The 21,224-nt window shown below is 33.1% G+C and overlaps 3 protein-coding genes across 3 annotated transcripts; 2 read left to right on the top strand and 1 right to left on the bottom strand.

The window, feature by feature from the left end:
• Window positions 1-53: 53 nt before the first annotated feature.
• LOC144567251 (Rhodanese/Cell cycle control phosphatase superfamily protein) lies at window positions 54-2,167 on the top strand. Its single transcript, XM_078317342.1, has 6 exons — window positions 54-418; window positions 537-583; window positions 755-847; window positions 1,261-1,399; window positions 1,490-1,592; window positions 1,905-2,167. The coding sequence occupies exons 1-6, from the start codon at window positions 241-243 to the stop codon at window positions 2,023-2,025; spliced, it is 681 nt and encodes a 226-aa protein (XP_078173468.1). The 5' UTR covers window positions 54-240; the 3' UTR covers window positions 2,026-2,167.
• A 1,585-nt stretch (window positions 2,168-3,752) lies between these two features.
• Window positions 3,753-6,802, top strand: VPS22 (EAP30/Vps36 family protein). The gene is made up of 7 exons (XM_078317029.1): window positions 3,753-3,962; window positions 4,061-4,171; window positions 4,508-4,643; window positions 4,745-4,899; window positions 5,535-5,642; window positions 5,734-5,823; window positions 6,525-6,802. Exons 1-7 carry the CDS (start codon window positions 3,912-3,914, stop codon window positions 6,627-6,629), a joined length of 756 nt encoding a protein of 251 aa, XP_078173155.1. The 5' UTR covers window positions 3,753-3,911; the 3' UTR covers window positions 6,630-6,802.
• Window positions 6,803-13,017: 6,215 nt separating this feature from the next.
• On the bottom strand, window positions 13,018-14,893 carry LOC144567548 (homer protein). Its single transcript, XM_078317713.1, has 3 exons — window positions 14,512-14,893; window positions 13,674-14,019; window positions 13,018-13,286 (listed from the first exon to the last, which is right to left on the bottom strand). Exons 1-3 carry the CDS (start codon window positions 14,854-14,856, stop codon window positions 13,108-13,110), a joined length of 870 nt encoding a protein of 289 aa, XP_078173839.1. The 5' UTR covers window positions 14,857-14,893; the 3' UTR covers window positions 13,018-13,107.
• Window positions 14,894-21,224: the final 6,331 nt, after the last annotated feature.

Raw genomic sequence — 21,224 nt, 5'->3', positions numbered from 1 at the left:
ATTGAGCAGGACTGCAGGAGATATTTAAGTGGGGGTTAGAATGGTGGGGTCAATATTGGAAGAAGAAATCCAATGAAAGCGGGGCAACTCTAAGTCTCCACCACCAGTTCACAAATCTCCCGATCCAAAACAATTCTTCCAGTAATCCATTTCCGTTCCCACCAAGGTACCAACTGAAGTGAGAATTTCCCATCGCTTCGCTTAATTCTTCATTCTCCGTTTCTCCTTTGTCAGCTAACAATGCTCGCTGCTTCTTCAATAGTAAATCCAAACCTTCCATGCTCATCAAGAGCTAGTTCTTCAGACTTCGTTTCTGTCTCTTTCAGGCCTTTGTCAGTGGCCAAATTTCGTAGTTCAGCCGTGCGTAAGCGTTTGCTTACAGTAAGAAGTGCTGCCACCAAACCAGCAAAGAGTCCTGGTGTGTGGTCAGAATTAATTGTATTATATATATTAATGTGTGATCTATCCGCCATGAATTAGTAATCTTAGTTATTTTAATTGTTCTGTGTACTGAATGGGTTTTCGTCTTGTACCAGCGGAAGAAGAATGGAAGATCAAGCGGCAACTTTTGTCTGAGAAGAGAGTAATATCTCTTACCATTTTTTTTGTCTGGTTGCTTTGCTAATTTTGAAAATTCCCAAGTTATTTTTTCTATTTATATGTTGCTATAGTAAATTAAATCAAAATAATATCAATAGAGACCTTCAAAAAATTAATATCAATAGAACAAGTTACCTTTACTTTACTTGGTCAGGTGCGCAGTGTTGATGTGAAGGAAGCTTTCCGTCTTCAGAACGAAAATAACTTTGTCATTCTAGATGTTCGGCCTGTAGCAGAGTTCAAAGAGGTATGCTGTACGCCTGATCTTTTCACCAGCTTCATTTTATTCCTCTTTTGGAGATTTTCTTTTGAGTTTAGATACATTATAATGCAACTGCAATGATTAGTAACTTGTGTAGTATAATCGAATTTCAAGTTGTGATCATTGAAATAAGCCTCATCTCTTAACCTTCTGAAATTAAGGTTAGCAGTTGTTTGCATATCAATTAATTTGGACGAACTTAAAGAAAAAAAAAACAAATATGTGGCTTGGAAAGCCTATCATTATGTATTTTTTTTTTTTATTAAAGAGTCCTGATACACCCCAACAACTTGAGATGCTATTCTCGAGAATTGAACCCGCATCTCTTGAGGGCTCGTGGCAGTGCCTATCATTATGTTTCAAACAAAAGAAAACTTTTCAATTTTTCCAATTCACAGGCGCATCCACCAGGTGCTATCAATGTACAAATTTACCGTCTTATCAAAGAATGGACAGCTTGGGATATTGCGAGGCGTGCAGCTTTTGCTTTCTTTGGAATTTTCTCTGGAACTGAAGAGAACCCTGAGTTCATGCAAGGTATGCTCCAAGAACTATTTCTTTATGCCTTTCTTATATAAATCGCTTAATTTCTAATAAGACACTAATAAATGCCTATTTTCAAAATAGATGTTGAATCAAAGCTTAGTAAAGATGCGAAGATTATTGTAGCATGCTCTACCGGAGGGACAATGAAGCCTTCCATGAATTTGCCGGAGGGTATACAGTCAAGGTACTGGAGAATGTTTATGTTATTTGGATTCGAATTCTTTTGGTGGTTTATAACCTTCCGCTCAACAGCCAGCACTTTCTTGGCAGAACCATACAAATTGGTTGGCTATGCCCGAAATGAACTTTTCTATTTTTTTAATGCCTTTTTTTTTAGTCTCTTCCTTTTGTCTGCTTTGTTTTTAGTTGATTGATTGAAGGTTAATTATGTCTGTTCAAGAGAACAATTGATGTGCATATTTAGTAAATTGAATGTGTTATTATGTTCCAAGTTAAATAGTCTAATTCTTGTGTTGATATGTTTGCTTATTGGCAGGTCTCTCATTGCAGCTTATGTGCTAGTCCTCAACGGATATAAGAATGTATTCCACTTGGAAGGAGGGTTATACACATGGTTTAAAGAAGGGCTACCTGCTGTTAGCCTAGAAGAAGACTGATTTTCCAATGTAGTTTGTATTTTCTTGTAGGATACAAGCATTTTATTTTATTATTTTTTTCCTGGCATTTGAGTTGTAAAAATTTGTACGAGTGCGAACCTGATAAATAATCTCGGTTTAATGGATTTAAGTTATTGATTTATGTTTTGTACCCTGATATCCAACTTCAGTTGTTGTTCAATTCGGAAACTTGACTGTAGTGTGCCTTGTTTATGCAAAGTATCAAGGTACTTGTTTTTCCTCAGCGATAGTATATCCCTTGCATATCTAATAATTTCACATTTTGTTATGAGCTTCATCTTCCATTGGCATCAATAACCGAGTAGGTCTGATGGACTCCAGCACCGTCTGATCCGCTTGTACAAAGCATAGTAACAAGATTCGCAAATAATTCGGATTTGAACTGTTAGCGAATCAATTGGTACTGGAAGTCGTGATTTTTGACTTATTTTAAAAACATAGTACAATAATTCTAAAAAAAATATAAAATTTGATATATAAGTAGGGTTAAGCTACAGTGGATTTAGGGTTTAGTCCCGTATAATTTTAAGTTCAGTTCTATTTTCAAAGGCGCAATTATGCAAAATTGATGTATTTTTGGTCTGAGAAGAAATGATATGAACTTCAGTTGCTTGAAGATGTGCTTGCTGAACAATTTCTTAAATTTTTTAAATGAACTTTCTTATTTTTATATTTTTGAATTTGTATAATAGTAGCCCAATAAAGCCTAGCCAGCCAGCTCGCGAGCTAGCTCTGACTGGCTTGTCACGAGCGAGCTAGAGGTTTTTGGCTTGGATGACCTAAGTCCAGCTCGCTCGGTCCAGGCTCGGGCCAAAATAAACGAGCTGAGCTAAGGCCCAGCTCGGCCCGAGCCAGCTCATTTAAAATACTTCTTTCATATAAAAATCATATTGAATAGTTTGAATTGACTATTTAAATCTTAAAAATAGAAATATAGATTTATAGTACCGATTGATTGATTGATGTGCACTATACATAGTGCTATAGTCTCACTTTTTTCTCTCTATATTAAAAAAATAGATAACATTATTATATGCTAACCGACTTTACTTGTAGAGAGGTAGAGAGGTTGACTACATTATTGACTTTATTTCTAGGAGTAATAAATCAGGTTTTATTTTAAGGGGATCCATATAATAGAAAATTTTATAATCATTCCTTTTATTAGGTCAATCTTTCTCTAACAATAAAATATAATTAGGTTATTTTTATTGGATCAATGTTTTCTTTAAAGGGTATATTACCCCTTTTGTCTGAAAAAGAAAATTTATTCTCTATGTAGTGTTTGATTGTAGACTAAACCTAATGAGATATAACTTGATTATTTTAACTTAAACTGATCTAAATTTTTTCTATTTGATTGATGTTTAAAATTATTTCTAATTTGTTAAAAATTTAGTAGCTTAAAGCATTATTTGATATTACAAATTCTTTTGTCTTACAAATTTTATAATATCAATAATAAAATTATTCTTGTTAAGTTGTCACTGTGACTGCAAAGAGGTATCTACTATCACGGAAATTGGGCCATAATACTGGGCTTGTTTTTGTCGTAGATTTGCAGGCTTACAAAAAAATACATTGATAGATTGGGATTGGGATCAAAATAGCGTCTCATACTCAGAAAACAAAAGAATACAGACGAGGCAAGGAAGAAAAGTAACATAAACGAGAACCCGTACTTACCTGTAGACGGTAGACCCAGGCACGGCTGTTTCTTTCTCCGTCCATTGTTCTCTTTCCTCTTTGGTCGCCTGAGCCATACTGCAATTGAATTTTCGAGTGCTAATCTTAGATAACTCTCAGACTTCAAACAGACTTCCAGCAAATCTGAAACAACTGATTCATATCTCAATTTAATCAACATGAGACGGCGGCCAGGGATTGCTGGTCTTCAAAGCGCAGCAGCTGCTCGGGTAAGAGGAGTTCTTGGTGCGACTTTCCCTTTCCAATTTGATGTCCCTTTTCTGATCACTCTCGATTGATTGTACTTCAATTTGGTTCGTGATTTCAGGATCAGTATCGATTGGTTGGTGAACATGTCGCCAAGGTCAGAACTGATCTCATGAAGGAGCAGCTCGCCACATTTCGATCCCAGTTAGAGGATTTTGCTCGAAAACATAAAGTGGGTATCTCTTGTTAAGTACCTTTAAATATACTCATCCTTTGGGGTTATTAGTTATGTCATAATTAGTTCTGTTGACCAAGTTTTCCGGCGCCCATTGTTTATTAGTAGCTCATTTACTGTACTAGCTATGATGGTATCAAAATTGACCAGTGAATAATCTGCCTTTTTCTTTTCAAAACTGAAGCAGGTTCAGAAGATTTAAGTTCAAATAATTTATCAGAATTGACTAATGGGGAATTTTAGCTCTCAAACTACTTAATTGTAGAATAAATACATTTTGGAAGATAATAATATTGTAAAAGCAAATGATTTCACAAACTCTCACCAGTGCAGAGCGACATCAAGAAAAACCCTATATTCAGAGCCCAATTTCATGAGATGTGTGCGAAAGTCGGTGTTGATCCTTTGGCTTCTAACAAGGGTGTTTGGGCTGAACTCCTAGGGATTGGAGACTTCTACTATGAGCTTGGTTAGAACATTTTTTTGTCTTTGTTTTTGTTATTTTTCATGTAAAACTAAGCTACATTAGAAGGAGCTTTATTTGATTTCCGTATCCCATTGGTGTTACAGGAGTTCAGATTGTAGAAATATGCATTGCAACAAGGTCTGAGAACGGCGGCTTAATTAACTTGGAGGAGCTCTGTACTAGACTATGTAAAAGGCGCAGATGTTTGCGTGAATCTTTGTCTGAAGATGATTGTTTTCGTGCAATTAGCAAGCTTAAGGTACAGTACCAGGTTCTGGTACCTTGGCAGTCATGGTCAATACTGATATAAGTAATCAGGCTACAATGGTTGCTTGGCTTAGTGTCTGGCTTAGGGTAATTGAGGTGACTATGCTTATTTCCGTTTTAAGATTGGTTTCACTATTTCAAGTGTCAAACTCCTTGAGTGGATTTACCAGAGAAAGGCACCAGGTACAATAGTGGTAAACTATTCTGGCACAGATGGGTTAAGATTTATTTTATCCCGACCAATGAGGATTCATCACTTTCCTTTGGATTATTTGTGTCAACTTAACCTAAGAAGATTTACCATACAGAAGCCCTGCCACACTGGATACAGTTCGGTGAAGCATTCTGGATAAGATTGCTTAAGTTTTCTTTTTCCCAAACAGTTGGGATACTTTTTCTATAGATGAATTATGTCAACCTGAGCTAAGCAGATTTACCAGAGAACATAATTGAGTACAGTGTTGATGAACAATTGTAGTTCAGAAGGTTTTTTTTTTTTTTTAATCCCATTTAGGATGCACTTCTTAAAATAAATTGCGTCAGCTTGATCTGAGGAGAAGTCAGCTATTAATGTTTCAATTTTTGTTCCATTCTTGATTTTTAAATTTGTTTGATATAAACTTTCAGGTTCTAGGTAGTGGTTTTGAAGTTATTGCAATTGGACGAAAAAAGCTTGTTCGATCTGTGCCAACTGAGCTGAACAGGGATCACAACGAGATTTTAGAATTAGCTCAGGTTGTCTTCTACACTATTGAAGTAACTTGTAATAAATTAATAATGATATTTCAATACATCAATTCTAAATTTATTTCATAATGTTATGCAGGCACAAGGTTATGTAACAGTGGATCAACTTGAGCAGACACTTTCATGGACTTCTGGCCGTGCAACTGATGCCCTTCAAGCCCTTCTAAAAGTAAGTTAGAATGATATTTGTAGTTCTGTATAACCATTTATTTTAGGCATCTTGATTTTCTATTTAAGAGTTCCTGATACATTGCAATTCGTTAGATAATATATCATATGGTTGTAGACCAGTATATCATTGCCATGGCAGGTTTCCTTACAAGTATACTTGAACTGTGTGGGAACGGCCAATTTTAGGTTTATATGATGAAGTTTTGCCAAAATATCTTGTCGGATTTTATCATTAAGGATAGCCTTTGGTGGAGGAAATTTTTACTGCAACAGTCATATAAACCTAAATTAGAGAAAATGGAAAAACAAAATGAAAACAAAAAACAGAAAATCTCTTAGTATTATTAGTGGGTTTGTATCAGTAGTTGAGAAGATTCTGGTATGGCATTTAACTTCAAAACTTAAATCCCTTGTCATAAATTTTTGAAGTCATGCTTGGCAGTCAGCAACCATTTTATTCAAACCATAAATGAAATCATGTAAACAAATGATGCTTTAATAGGTGTTGGTTATGTCTCAGATTCTGTGTAATTAGGTGGAATTTCTGCTGAGTGGTGACACCCTTTCAGGGGATAGCCATCACCAATTGCAAATTCTAGCATCTGAAAGTATTTTATACCTTTAGAATGCCTTGTTTGGTTGTCAGAAGCTAGGTTGTAGAAAAATATGAATTTGATCCCCATGCTGCTTATTTAATAGGAAGGACTTGCCATGATTGATGATGGCCATAGAGACCGTAGGCTCAGATATTGGTTTCCTTGTGTTGCTTCAATTTCTACAACTTCTGGACTGGAGGATGTGTGAGTAAATAAAAAGGAAATAAAATTATTGTGAACTTGCAAATTGATTATAAAATTGGTCTCTTTTCTTTTTTGTTTTCTGAGTTATTTAAACTTTTGGAGCTTGGCCCTTTTCTCATCTCTCTGTGTAAAAAAGAGCATGTCGTTCCATCAGCACAATCATGTGAAGATTTTATTCTAGTTTTGTAGACATATTAAATGGGGCTGTATTTACATCACTGGATTCTGCATTCTAAAACACTGCAACACTTGCGGGGTTTAGGTTATTCTACAACTCACCTTTGTCTCCTGGTTCTTCTCCAATGGTGCTTCATCATTGCTCTAATGTGGCTCCTATTGTGTTCCCTGGACTGACGCAGGTAGAAAATGATTGTGAATTGTTCTGATTGGAATGATGATTTGTTTGAAGAACATAATTCTATAGTTGTCGTTTGATAGAAGATAGCAGGCAGCTTTTTACAATACATTCTAGTGGTGCCAAGACCTTACGCTTGACAACGTCTTAATTACAAAGGGACACCAAAGATTATGAATTACTACTGATCGGATGCTAGCTAAAACACAACAGTTACTTTGCTTTTTCTTGCTCAATTAATTTGATTATTAATGGTTAGAACTTCGAATTTTCAATGATATGCGGGTGAAGAGTCAAGTTAAGTTTTGAATTTTATAATTTTTTGAATTATTAAGAATAAGCTCTTGAATTTTTAATTTTGACAATCATCTTCCAGGACTGCACCAATCACAATCAGTGACAATGAACTCTTTAATTACCAGTTAATTTATTATTTTATGCTTAATTTTAAGTATAAAATGATCGGAATACTCAGTTTTGATAGTGTAATACTTTAAAGCATTTATGATTTATGACTATTAAATTTGAAGAAAATTAGTTGTTTTTTAACAAAATTTAGGCACTTGAATATTCATAATACATGAATTGTTTACTATTATATTTTTTTGTTTTGTAATTAAGAAATAGTTTACTAAATGATTTAAAATGATAAATTATATTTATACATGAAAAATAGCAAACATTATAATGTAAGAAATTATATTAAATTTAAAATTGATATTAACAGTTATAAAGTAATAAGATTCATAAATATATTTAAACATCGATAAAATTATCAAAAGCATTATATATGGTCATTTCATATTTAAAACTGAACATAAAACAGTAAAATTAGCTTATGGATGGGTCATTGTCATGAATTATTTGGTTAAAGAGGTGATTGTCAAAATTAAACATTCGGAAGTTGTCACAAATAAAAAGAATGGAAAACCATCCATAATGTTACTCCTCTATTAAATGAAAGAAAACTTTTGACATACAGGTACTTGCAGGCTGGATTTATTTTTTTATTTGAAAAAATAAAATGAATCTTACTAGAATCATAACCATTCAGATGAATTTTCGAGAAATAATCTCCACCGCACCAATAATACGGTGTGAATTTTTTTTTTTTTTTTAAAACTAAACTGGCAGAGGCTGCCAGGGATATATTCAAAGCATAAAGGGTCCAATTACATCCAATTACAAGTCTATCCAATCATGCCTGTGCCCCTTGCACTAGCCGTACCCGTATTAGTTAATTTGAAATTAGAGGGCAGTTTTTCACCAAAATATTGATATTGCGCTGTGAGAAAAGATTGTTGTCCACACTCTATCTACAATGTTATCCACTCTCGATTCAATTATCTTTAACTATCTCTGTCTCTATATCCTTTTTCTACAATTCCTTACGCAAAATCTAGTCTCCATCTCAATCTGAAATCTAAACCCTCGCTACCTCCGCTAATTGCAAAATTTGTTCGACGAACATATGAACGAATTCGCCAAATTAAATTCGTTGGAGCATCATCGAGTTCGCGCGTTAAAAAAAAAATGTCCGCTGATTGCAAAATTCGTTTGACGAACGATGAATTCGCTAAATTAATTTTGTCGGAGCATCGAGACTGAATCTTTCATCTCTTCCCCTCCCGTGATAAGAACGTGCCTAAAGATATCATTGAGTTCGTGCAATTAAATTCGAGTTCGCCAAATCTTCGCAATTTAATGACGGGGAAATTGTATATGTGTAGATTGGTCACATCTATTTCTCCCTTTGACCCTCTAGTTTGTAGACCCGGTCTATCTTGTTTATATCAAATTCTGCCCGATTTTTGTCGAGATTTTATAATTGATTTATTGTTCAATAACGGATCTCGTATTATCTCAATGTTTGATTTGAATTCGATATTTTTGAATTCAATAATTGATTTTATAATTTGAATTCGATATTTTTGTAATACATAGATCGTTTTCGTAATATTGTCGATTTAAGTTTTCTGATTTAAGAACTTACATGATTCGATATTTTGTATTACAATATTTGATTTCACTTTCGAAAGAAGAACATGACGAATCATCTCTGATCTTCATCATTTACGATTTGAATTGAAGAGCAGTGGCCGAATTTAAATTAAGAGAGTTATTTACGGATTTAAATTTTCAAGATGCATGTAATCAATTTATAAGTTCTATACATTATTTTACAGTATTGGTTTTAAATTTCTATAGTCAGTTAGGTTTAAAGGTTATGTAGAATATTTTACCGGATATAGTTCACAGTTTTACATGATATATGCATCATTTTACAGTATTCAGCTATTGTTGTTTTTATTTTTTTGTCTTTTTATTTTGAATGTTCTGGATGTTGAATACATGCAATTGATTTATAGTTTAGATATAACAATTTTATAGTATTGGTTTTTTGTAGGTTGTACGTTTTGTTTTTGTAGTTTAAGTTGATAGTTTTATAGTATTGAAATTTTGTATTTTACATTTTGTTTTATTGTTTTCATCTGCTTATTTTACATTATTGACATTTTATAGTTTTTACGTTTTGTTTTCACAGTTTAAGTTGACAATTTTACAATATTGAAAATTGATACTTTTTAAAACAATAAAAAACAATAAACATCCACATCATGATTCATGTCATTTGGTTATGTTAGTACTGTGATTATTGATGGTTTAGTCATAACTAAAATAAATGTGACCAAAGCTGCTTTAGTCCTTTGCTAATGTAATTGATGAACATAATTGGTTTGGGAATACATAAGGATGACAAAAAAATATGTGCGCACATAAGGTTGACAATACATAATTAAAAGAGTATAACATATTGCTCAAGTGAGAGATTGTTAGATCATACCAACGTTGAGCATATATGTAATATAATTATGAATTGTTTACTGTCATATATGATTGTCACAATTAAAGTGATATAATATGGAATTAAGATATTAGACAATCTATGTATTCAATAGGATGTGGTCCATAAGTGTGTAGAACAATTTGGGCAAAGATCAAATCATTGATGGACTAATTCTGAAATTTGCAATTGAGAAAACTGCCTTTTGGGAGCCCAGTGCGGGTGGATCACCCGCACTGGATCTGAGTGCGGACGCACTTAGGACTTAGCCAATTTTTTGGAACTTCAGGAAAAATTCTGAGCGTAGTGCGGGTGAACCACCCGCACTGAGGACTTAGTCGATTTTCTGGAAGTTCAATGCAGAAAAATGTTCGAGCCTAATGCAGACGCACTGGACTCCAGTGCGAGTGAACCACCCGTACTAGGTACTTAGTCAATTTCAGAAGTTTTGTTTTAAGCCCAGTGCGGATGACTCACCCGCACTGAACCAGAGTGTGGACACACTCAGGATACAGACTATTTTCGAGGCTAAGTAAGGCGGTTATCAGGACGCTCCTTTCGACCCAGTGCGGGTGGCTCACCCGCACTGGACCTGAGTGCATACGCACTCATGTCGCCAGAAGTGTATAATATATATAGATGGGTCCCCAAGGCACAAGATGAACCAACTCTTTTCAGAAGTTATTTTCTATAGAATTGAGTGCCTTTATCAATTCTTCTTCCATCAAAGAATAGAGAGGAGAATTTCATTTAGAATATTGGAGAGGAATTCTCAAGAGGCAATCTTGCTTTGGAAGACCTAATCTAAGATTCAACCAAAAGGGCGAGAAAGTAATAGCTTGCTAGAGTCTTGTCTCGCGCTCACGGAGACGGTTGCTTCTTCGACCTAGGGTTTGATATTCCATGGCAAACGACATGGAATCAGGTATTGTATTCCGCACTAAAGATTATGTTTTGGGTCTCTTTGACATAAGACGGTCTTAGGTTAAGGTGGGGATTGTTTCTTCTTCCCCGAGGTGTAAGTGTTTGACTCCTAGATGAGATGTAATTGTTTGATCTCTAGATAAGGCGTAATTGTTTAGCCTTTATGATTCCCAACATCTATTACTTCTGTATTTATCGCTGGGACTTTGGTGCCAGTGGTTTGACAGAAGTCTCAAGCCTTGGTGGAAGGGCTCTTTTCTTTAATAACGTTTTTTTCATGGTATCAGTACCTCCCACTAGCTTTGGAGTACGAGCAAATTGCATCTACTTTCTTTTAGCATGCCGTAAATCGAGAAACCCTGAATTGAGAAAGAAGAGATCAAGTATAATCTGGTGCGAGTTTTCCATGGAAGATGGAACCATTCGGAGAGTGTGCCACGAACCACCTTGCAAGAGTCAAGTTCTTTTGTGACATGGATACTACCAAGCATGTCATAGTTTCAATTTTAGAATTTTAACATCCTTCCTAGCAAGGAAATGCATGTCTGGATTTTCCTATAGTCTTTTTGCGACTCGTATGTCTTTTCTTCACAATTCGTGTAGTTTAAAGTTATTAGGAGGCACAAGTCACTACGTATAAACTGAAAGAAGTTATGTTTCATCGCATGCTGCTACCTGGTTTCTGTATAACCGCATGTCACGCATGTGCGTTTGACTAATTCCATATCTTTCCGGTGAAACAGGAGAAGCTGTTTACAGGGAAGATCCAGAATTTTTGTCAGGAAAGGAAAAAAAATAATGAATTGAATTTAAATATTTAATCGGATTCAAACACATTACCTAATCAGATATTAGATAAAAAAAACAATGCTCTAGTTTCTAATTTTCAATTCTCTGACTTTTATTTTTCAATACTCTTGACTTCTAATTCTAATTACCAATTAGAATTCAACAAATTTATAATAATTTTAACCATAAATTTAACATTAGATACAAACCAAAAGTCTAAAGGAGGACAAATAAAATTTCAGAAGGAGACAAAGTCTAACCGAACCTATAAATTTGTGTAATACTTCAAAATTTAGGGGGGCAGTTGCCCCTCGCCAGAGTAAACTAGGTCTGCCCCTGGCTGTTGAGTACAAATATATCTGTTTTTACCAGCTGAATCAGTTTCTATTCCTTTTTTTCTTAAATTATCTGAGCAATCTACACATTTGCTGGCATAACTTTGTCTAGCAAAGAAATTGCTAAATCGATAAATAATTTTTTATCAAGCGACTCTACTCAATTTGTAAATTTATTTTTGCTCGTGCTATGAAAGAGGGATATATTTCCAGCGGACATTCTGTAAAGAGAAATTATTTGGGAACCATGCATGTATGAAAAACCAAACAATAACCTTCGATTTGTATGGGAAGCCAATTATTAATTGCAGGTCGCCATATTATATATATTTTCAAGCTTTTAAAACCCAATTAAAAAAATATATCATCATGTTAGTTCAATGCCGAAGTATTAACTGTTGGCCGTAACATGTGAAACCTTAAAGTGTCCCTAGTTAATGATTCTATTCACAATCTTACAAACTTGTAACAAGAAAAAATAATAGTAAAAGATAAGTACTTTTACGTATAATGTCCAAAATTCTCACATTTTGGTGTATGAGGTCATTTGGTGAGTTGACCCGCAAATAGGGGTGCAAACGGATCGGATATAGATCGGATAGTGCTCAACCCGTATCCGTATTCGTATTTTTTTTTTCAGATACGGATACGGATCGAATAGTAATCGGATACGGATACGGATCGGATATTAAACGAATACAGATACGGATCGGATATTTTCGGATACGAATACAGATATGGATATAATTCGGATTTCTAATTCAAAATATATATCTAATTAACTTGTTACACCATTACAAAATATATATTTAATTAACTAAAATTTACCAACATAACTATAACTTTAATTAAAAATACCAACACAAAAGATACTCTTTAAAGATATTATAATACCAAAAATAAATAGACACAAAAAAATTCTCTCAAATCTTAACATATCCGGATATCCGAAAAATTAAAATATCTGGATCTGGATAATTATCCGTATCCGTATCAGTATCCAATTCCGAAACTCAACCCGTATCCGTATCCGAATCCGCAAAAATTCGGATACGGATCGGATTCGGACGGGTAATATCCGACCCGTTTGCACCCCTACCCGCAAAACATCTCAAAATTAAAATTTGCTAGGGAAAGAGAGATGGGAACAAAAGAATATATTTTGACATACAATACCAAATTTACAGATATAATTTCTTATATATGACAGGTAAAATCCTGGTTCGATACGAACTTAATCTTCCATAGGGAATGGACTCAAAAGCCTCATCTTAAAGCAAAAATCTAGCGCAACAGCAGCAAAAATAAAAATAAAAATGTTCTCAGCAACAGAAATTGCCCCTGCAACGGAAGAAGAAATCAAACCATTGGTGCTTAATTCCAGATAATTACCAGCCTCAAATCCAGCTAGACCTACATATTGTGAAGTGGCAATAAATTAGAATTACTTGGAAGTAGTTTTCCAGTAAGTAATATTACTTTTATCTGTTTGGTAACTGGATTTATGAGTACAGGTCATGACTATACCAGTACAATTTTAATATGGTAACAAAAAAATGTAGGTGGAGTAACCAGCATACGAAAGTAACTTTTCAACTGTGTTTAATTTTCAGTTGCCATACCCTCTTGTAAGCACGGAGTAGGTCAAGCTAAACAAAAAGAATCCAAATTTAACCAGAACCCACTTTTCCGTTTCAAATATCCAGGCTAGAACCATTTGACGAACTAATATATTGTAATTATCAATTAAGATAATGTGCGAAGCAAATAAAGCGATAAAAAAAAAGAACTAATTAGTACCTTTGACAAACCCAAAGGCACCAGCAGTGCCAGTTTTAAGCTGAATATTATCAATGTCTCTTCTGACAGCATATCGGAAGGTAACTCCAAAGAGAGCACAACTTATAAGAATTACTGATGAGTGAAGAATCAATTCTGTCGAGTTAGTGGCTTGAGATAGAGAAATCGGCAAACTGGCTAGGGTGCCGACCATTGATGAAATTACAGCTGCTTTTATGGATTCTAACCTCTCTAAGTTCTTGCTCGTCTCTCCTGAGGTTTTAGCATAAAAAGTGGATGATAGTGATTTTTGGGCTTCTTCCATCATGGAATTAGCCTTTAACAATTCCTTTTGGGCCTCTGCAATCTAGCAAATGCAATGCTCATGATATTTATTATTGTTGAATTGGGAATGTATGCTTGACAAGTTTAGAATTTTCTACATCTGTTATTTTTCATGGTATGCATGGAATGGTGGGCACATGCTTTTAATTGCATTTCTCTATTAAGATTAGTAAAAGAAATGGACGTATAACTATGAACAAGAAATCAACTTTAACAAGGTCGGTCACTAAAATTTTACCAGCAATCCTTCAAATGACTAATTGAAGTACACAGATTAACCCAAATAATTATATACTTTCAGTATAATAAAGAAAATAAAGGCAATCTTCAAAATTCAGTTGCAAATTCCCATTAGTCAGGTCTGCTCAGATGATTTTAACATCAGGTTTGTCATTTTAAGCAATGGAAAATAATTCCAACAACATAGACAATTGAAACTTTATAATATGTAAAATAGATACATACTCCTATATAGTAAATTAGTAATTAACTAAGTACTAAAATGTAAAACTACCTCAGCCTGTTGGCTCTCGAGCTGGCGCACATACTCTCTGGCTTTCACCGCTTCCTCTCTCTGCTTCCGTACACTCTCCAATTCCTCTCTGGCCTTCTCAACTCTTCTAGAAGCTTCATCCAACCCTTGTACTATATTTCTATTCTCCTCCCTTCTGAGAAGCTCTTCTACTCTCTCCCCCATTAGGCCAGCGAACACATCCATGCCACGTGTCCCGGGATCCAACTCCTCTGAATTTGAGCTCGAGCATTTCGCTTGAAAGAGTAACTGGCGTTTGCCCCGAAGGAGAGCTTTTGGGGTTTTGAGAGGTAGCGAGGGAAGCGAACGGAGGAGAGCAATATGCATTTTTCTATGGATATTTTCTTTGGAGGGGTGAACAGTGAACTTCTATATTCTATATTTTGTTGTTTCGGGTCGGATAAACTACCCACTTCATAATTGGTCACAGGCAGCCTAGAAAAAATTAAAACAAATAAATTAGACAAATATGATTTAGAATTTAAAAATTCTTTTTATATAAATTTAATTTGTTTGTTTTAATGTTACGATTTGATTTATAATAGTAGTACTTTTACTTTCTTTTTGAAAAATAGAGAATACTAACTTCTTATCTAGATCGGGAGAATTTTTCTTTTTATGTGTTTATAAGAAAAATGTTTAAATGTCCGAATCATTTTAATTCCTGTTGCGTGTCAAAGTCAGTCTTATCCAGTGTAGTAATATTAGGTAATATGCGGCACATATGCGTATGCGGTTCCGAACCGCATAAAAAATCAATATGCGGTTTAATATGCGGTTCTGCATATGCGGCCACATATTAGGCCGCATATTTTTGACCGCATATGTTTTAACAGGCCGCATATAATCCTTGAACCTGTTATTTGTTCTAACTATTTGTATTTGTATTTGTATTACTATGTATTATTATGTATTTGTACTGTTACAGAACTTGTTGGTTTTTACCTGACCAAACTGATAATAAATCAGCTGTTATTCCTTGAACCTGTTATTTAGATCCCAACCATTGGACTTCATTGATGTTGGAATCAGAATAACAGTAACAGGAATAACAGTAACAGGTTACTGTAATTCTCAAGGAAATATATTACTATTTGTATTACTCTGTATTACTAATTTACTATTACTGATGATATTGGCATGTTGTCATTACTATGTATTTCTATTTGTACTCATAAATTCTTATTCCTAATTTGTATTACTATGTATTTCAATTTTCAAATATATATGAATTCTTATTTTAAAATCCACACATATAAATCCGCATAGAAATCCGCATATGCGGCCGCATACCGTATATGCGGTATGCGGTGTCCTTCCGCATACCGCATAGAAACCTAATATTACTACACTGGTCTTATCTCTGATCTGACTTACTGGTTGGAAAGCGGCGAGGATACCTTGGCTGGACGGTGAACCAACCATCTCCAGTAGCTATCACTTTCCTTCTCATGGCGTTCAGCACTGTCTTCGTGAGATCGCCTTGTTAAAGGGTCTCCAGAATGAGATCCGCTTCCCTTCGACTCAGGCTCTCTCACCAAGGAGATTTTCGGCTGAGTTCAAAATTTGTAGATATTTTAGTAGAATGATTATGGTGTGCTCTAGTTGACACAATGTCTCAAGAAATTAAACAAATATCGAATAAATAAACAAATGCCACTTTTTTTGAAGTTTGAAATTTGAATAAAATATGCGTGATTCTTTAAGACTAGCTCTTATTATTTGCGAGTTTAGAACTGTGACACTCTGAATTCACCCTTAATTTATTGTCAATAAACCCAAAGAGGTACGATTTATAACAAATTATATATGATTTTTTACAAATTTCTGTTAACTTTTTAAAATATTGATATTTTGACATATTGTTTGCAAAATGACACACAAATTATTCTTGAAAAATAATTATTTGTTTATAATATTAGACTTATGCCTACTAAATTTTATCAATACAAGTATAGAAGAACAAGTAAAAAAAAAAAACTGAACTTGTGTATATCCTCTAATATAACTGAACCTTTTCAGTTTTATCTCAAAACCGGTGTCAATTTTTTTTACGATGCCTATTATGCACATGACAGTGTAATAGAGAATGGGTTATTTTGAAATTCATGTTTTGATAATCTGAACGGTAAAAAAAAACAACTCAAATTTTGAGATATTTCATGGTTTGATAAAAAAATAAAATTGACACCGGTTTTGAGATAAATTGAAAAATTCAGTTGTCTTAGAGGATATACACTAGTTACTAATGGGGGCACTTTTTTTTCTTTTTCTTTTTGAGAAATAACCCTTAGCCATAAACACCTCACTAACACATTCCTTGAAACAAGTATAATTCAGTCTTTACTAAGTTTATTTTCTTATTATGGAAGATTAAGCCATAACTATTAGGTTTGACCAAATCTTTTTGGTTGCCAATTCGAATAGCAATGACTAAAAACTGTCAATATAGAACTTCTACTGTCACCTACGATTCGAATTGGATTTAGTGCCTCTCGCTCTGGAAGCGTTATATGTAAACTATTATTCTCGCCGGGATAGAATGGTCATCTTATAAAATGTATAATGTATAAAAATTTAGAATTAGGGATTCAAATGTATAAAATGCAGTATTCTAAATAGCGCGCTATAGTAATGCAATAGCAGCATTATAGGGTTTTCGGACCTTAAATGCTAAGCTATGAGATAAAATTGCCCTATTTCAGCTACGACAGCTATAGCGGTAATAGCGGTTCGCTATTTGCGCTACAAGCTATGCGCTATAGCGCACGCTATGTTACATAAGCTTTTATATAAAGGCCCAACTGAAAATTAATTTTAAAGATTAATTTTCAGCTAAGATGGCTGGTAGTATATGTATGAATTGCTCATATGAGGGTGAGCTAATTCTTTAGGAAAATACGTGTAATGTATATAGCATGTGTTGGTATAAATTTTTAAAATATTCAGATAGTTAGAAATTAATTAAAATAAATTAAATTGAAATAGAGTTACTCAGATTGTGTACAAAACACTTTCTTTAAGCGTATTCCGTCTCATCGTATAAGATGGAATCGCAACTAAGATAATCCGGGGTTATTGCTCCTTAGGCACGCCATGGAAGCAACTGACGATAACTCTGCAATATCCAGCATAGATCAGAATTTGATTAATTGGAATAAAATAAAAATGGAGAGTAAATTCAAAATACTTCTGTGGGAGTAAATAAAAAAAAAGTTTTATATTCTTTTTATTTTATTTTTTTCTAATCCTGCCAACATTGAGTCCAAAAGAGACGAGGCTGCGCACATATATATATATTAAAAGGTCAGAGAGAGTTTAGGGTGCGCTAATTAAGAGATTTAATTAGAAGTAATGAAAAATTAAGGTGTCTCATTATAATTGAAAAAAAAAGAGAACTGAAAAACACATCAGAAGGATGTACAATATAAGGAAAAACTGAAAACGTTTCTTCAGTTTTTATTGATTTAAATGAGATATGAAATTTATGATTTAGTACTCAAGTATTTAAATATTTAGAAATGATGATTAAATTATGAGTTTTCAAATAAAGTTCCAACAATCCTCCACAAAACTCAAAATTTAAGAATATCAAACCGAAGATTATATAGAAGCAAATTGCTGGATATTAATATTGTGCATCGATGAAGTAGTTTAGAAACTTTGAACTTCATTTAGTATCGATAACTTTAATTTGGAGAAAACATAGTGAACTATGTCTTGAACTCGTTCCTTTTATCCAAAATTCAACCACCATACACACAATATGGAGCTTCTCGTCGCAGTATACGCATTAATGGCCTTACGCAAGTCTTGAATTTTCATGAGAGTCTTAAAGGCTTAACCATGCCTCGCACCGCAACCGTTACAGACACTCTCATGTAGGTGAGTTACCTACCAAGGATGTGTAGATTAATATCCTACGGAAATTACTGCCTTGGTCCTCATTAAGAGCTAAATTGCTCAACCTACCATCTACATAGAGCACACTCACCATAGGGATGGGGTTTGGAGTCAATGCTCCTTAAAAGTGTGCGCTCTTTTGGTCAACTTATCGGCTTGTTATTACCCATTGAATCTCTATCAAGGGATCGCCTATTAGTGATTGAGTTGCCACCACAAGAAGACATATTAGGGCTAAACCCATCCCCCTCGATGAAATTATTAGGACTTTAATTTTAGTCCATTATATATATAATTTTTATGTCGATCAATCATCATTCATTGCTTGAGCTTGTAAGTAGTTTCTTTTACATGTCAAAGAAACTTGCAAAACAATATCCTTCGAATAATTGTAATTAGCAATAAACTTCACATAATTATTTCAATAATAACATGAGATAATTAATCACATCATGGTGAAACAAAGTTTTAATCACAAATATCATTATGCATGCTTAATATCATAATATACATTAAATGTAGATTCGGTTTAAAATTTCAATTTTTAAACCCCCACACATTTTCTGTTATATATACAAGAAAATGATTAAATCTCAATTATGCAATATCAACTGCTATATGAGATAATTATAGTACAATCTTATTGAATTTTCAAAATATAATATCTAACCAAATTACATATTTAGTCATCATGATCAACTAAATGATTATTTTTTATTTCATACTCTCATATTTCGTTTTCCTTTTATCAAATTTATCATTGTCTCATAAGATTGAGAACATATATTTAATATTCATTTATATTTATGTCATGTATTGTCATGTTATTTAATATTTTTTACAAATATTTTGATCCCCACATTTTCAATACACTAAACTTAAAATTAGTTATCTTGATAAATTCAGTACAATGAAATTCAAGAATTAAAACTGATCATTAATTATTTGCATGATTTTTTTTAATTTAATTTACATTTCATTTCTCTCTCTGAAATGTAGAAGTTTAATCGGTTTTGAACTTGACTCAATTCCATATTTATTTTCTTAGCTCAATTAATTTATCTTTATATACTTTACCGAACCGTGTAATTTATTATGTAAAAGATCATCATCATGCACATGCATGAATAATAGAATATTCACTTCTATATTTTGATAAGATATTGTATCGGTTGTAGTAAATTAGTTTTATTTCTTCTTTGGCTATTAAGTCAATTTTTTTCTTTTTAATTCTATCTTTGTTTAAATTCCTTTTTATCTATTCATTTTTTATTGGAATAATTAAGAGAATAGTCAAGATAGTTATAAATGATTTATAATTACTAAGGTAATTATAAGAGCATTTAATTTTCAATTTTCATGGTTCTAATAATTAATTATATTCTTCGGTTATAAATAGAAGAGTAACGAGGGTCAAAATTAATGGTTTTTTTTTAATTCATTGTTATTATTTTATATGACATTTTAATTTTTCATCGACAATCCTAGAAATTTTTCGTGTCGTAAATTTAATTAATTTTTTTTTACAAATAAATCAACTGTTAAATATTCACCAGAAATTGTATTCTTCTTTTTTCAGAAAATAATTTTTAAATCCAATTACTTTATTTATGAATAACAAAATCAGACTTCAGAATTTTGTTACTGTAAGTTTCTTTATTTCATTATTATATTTCTTACTAAATTTCAACAATATTTCTTTATTATTATTGTTGAGATCTAATTTGTTTTATTTAACAGCAGGGATCCAAATTATACTAGAACCAATAAAATAAAAACATTTCTATCAACCATATTCACATAGCCTAAATAATCAGGTATGTACGTTATTTTCTTTTTAATAAACTTGATGTATATAAATGGTCATTCAATAGAAATATATGATAAAAGTAACAAATATTATAAGATCAAATTTGAGTTTTTTTTTTTATTTAATACCGGATCTTATTTTCAAAGTTATAAGTATAATATATTTGCACCCTTTCACATATGATCTCTGGTAGTATGATTTATAATATTGACAATAATTCAGTAATTCCGATTAGATCTGCATAATTTATATTTCTGAACTTCTCAGATTTTATTAAATAATCGACTATCTACTATATTTATACCAGAGAAAACTAGAGCCACTAATATTAAACTATAGCCACTAAGTTTAAATAAAATTGTCAATAAGAAGACAAATCGGTGTAATAAATAATTATGGCAAATTATTACCGATGCAACTTTTAAAGGATAAGAAATTTCTGAAATCCATATTAATTTAAGATTTCATGTTAAGATGATATGGCATTTACAACTCTAACACAATACTCCAATTGAACGTGTTTGGAGAACTCTAAGAGTGTCCCTAGATTGCAAGATAATGGGGCATTTACAACCCCAATACAACACTCCAATTAAATGTGTTTGGAGCACTCTAGTAGTTTATCTAGTTGGCAAGATAATAGGGCATTTACAACCCTAATACAACACACCAATTGAAGGTGTTTGGAGCACTCTAGTAGTTTATCTAGATGACAAGATAATATGGCATTTACAACCTTAATACAACACTCAAATTGAAGGTCTTTATAGAACTGTAATAGTGTCTCTATATGGCAAAGTAATAGAGCATTTACTACCCTAATATAACACTCCAAATGAAGGTGTTTGGAGAACTCTAGTAGTGTCTACATATGTCAAGATAATAAGGCATTTACAACCCTAATACAACACTTCCATTGAAGGTGTTCAGAGAACTCTAATAGTGTCTCTATATGGCAACATCATAGAGCATTTACTACTCT

Source organism: Carex rostrata, chromosome 16, assembly GCF_964058835.1.
Source record: "Carex rostrata chromosome 16, lpCarRost1.2, whole genome shotgun sequence".
Classification (NCBI taxonomy): domain Eukaryota; kingdom Viridiplantae; phylum Streptophyta; class Magnoliopsida; order Poales; family Cyperaceae; genus Carex; species Carex rostrata.
The sequence above is the reverse complement of the archived record's forward strand: the minus strand, read 5'-3'. Positions and strand labels throughout refer to the sequence as shown.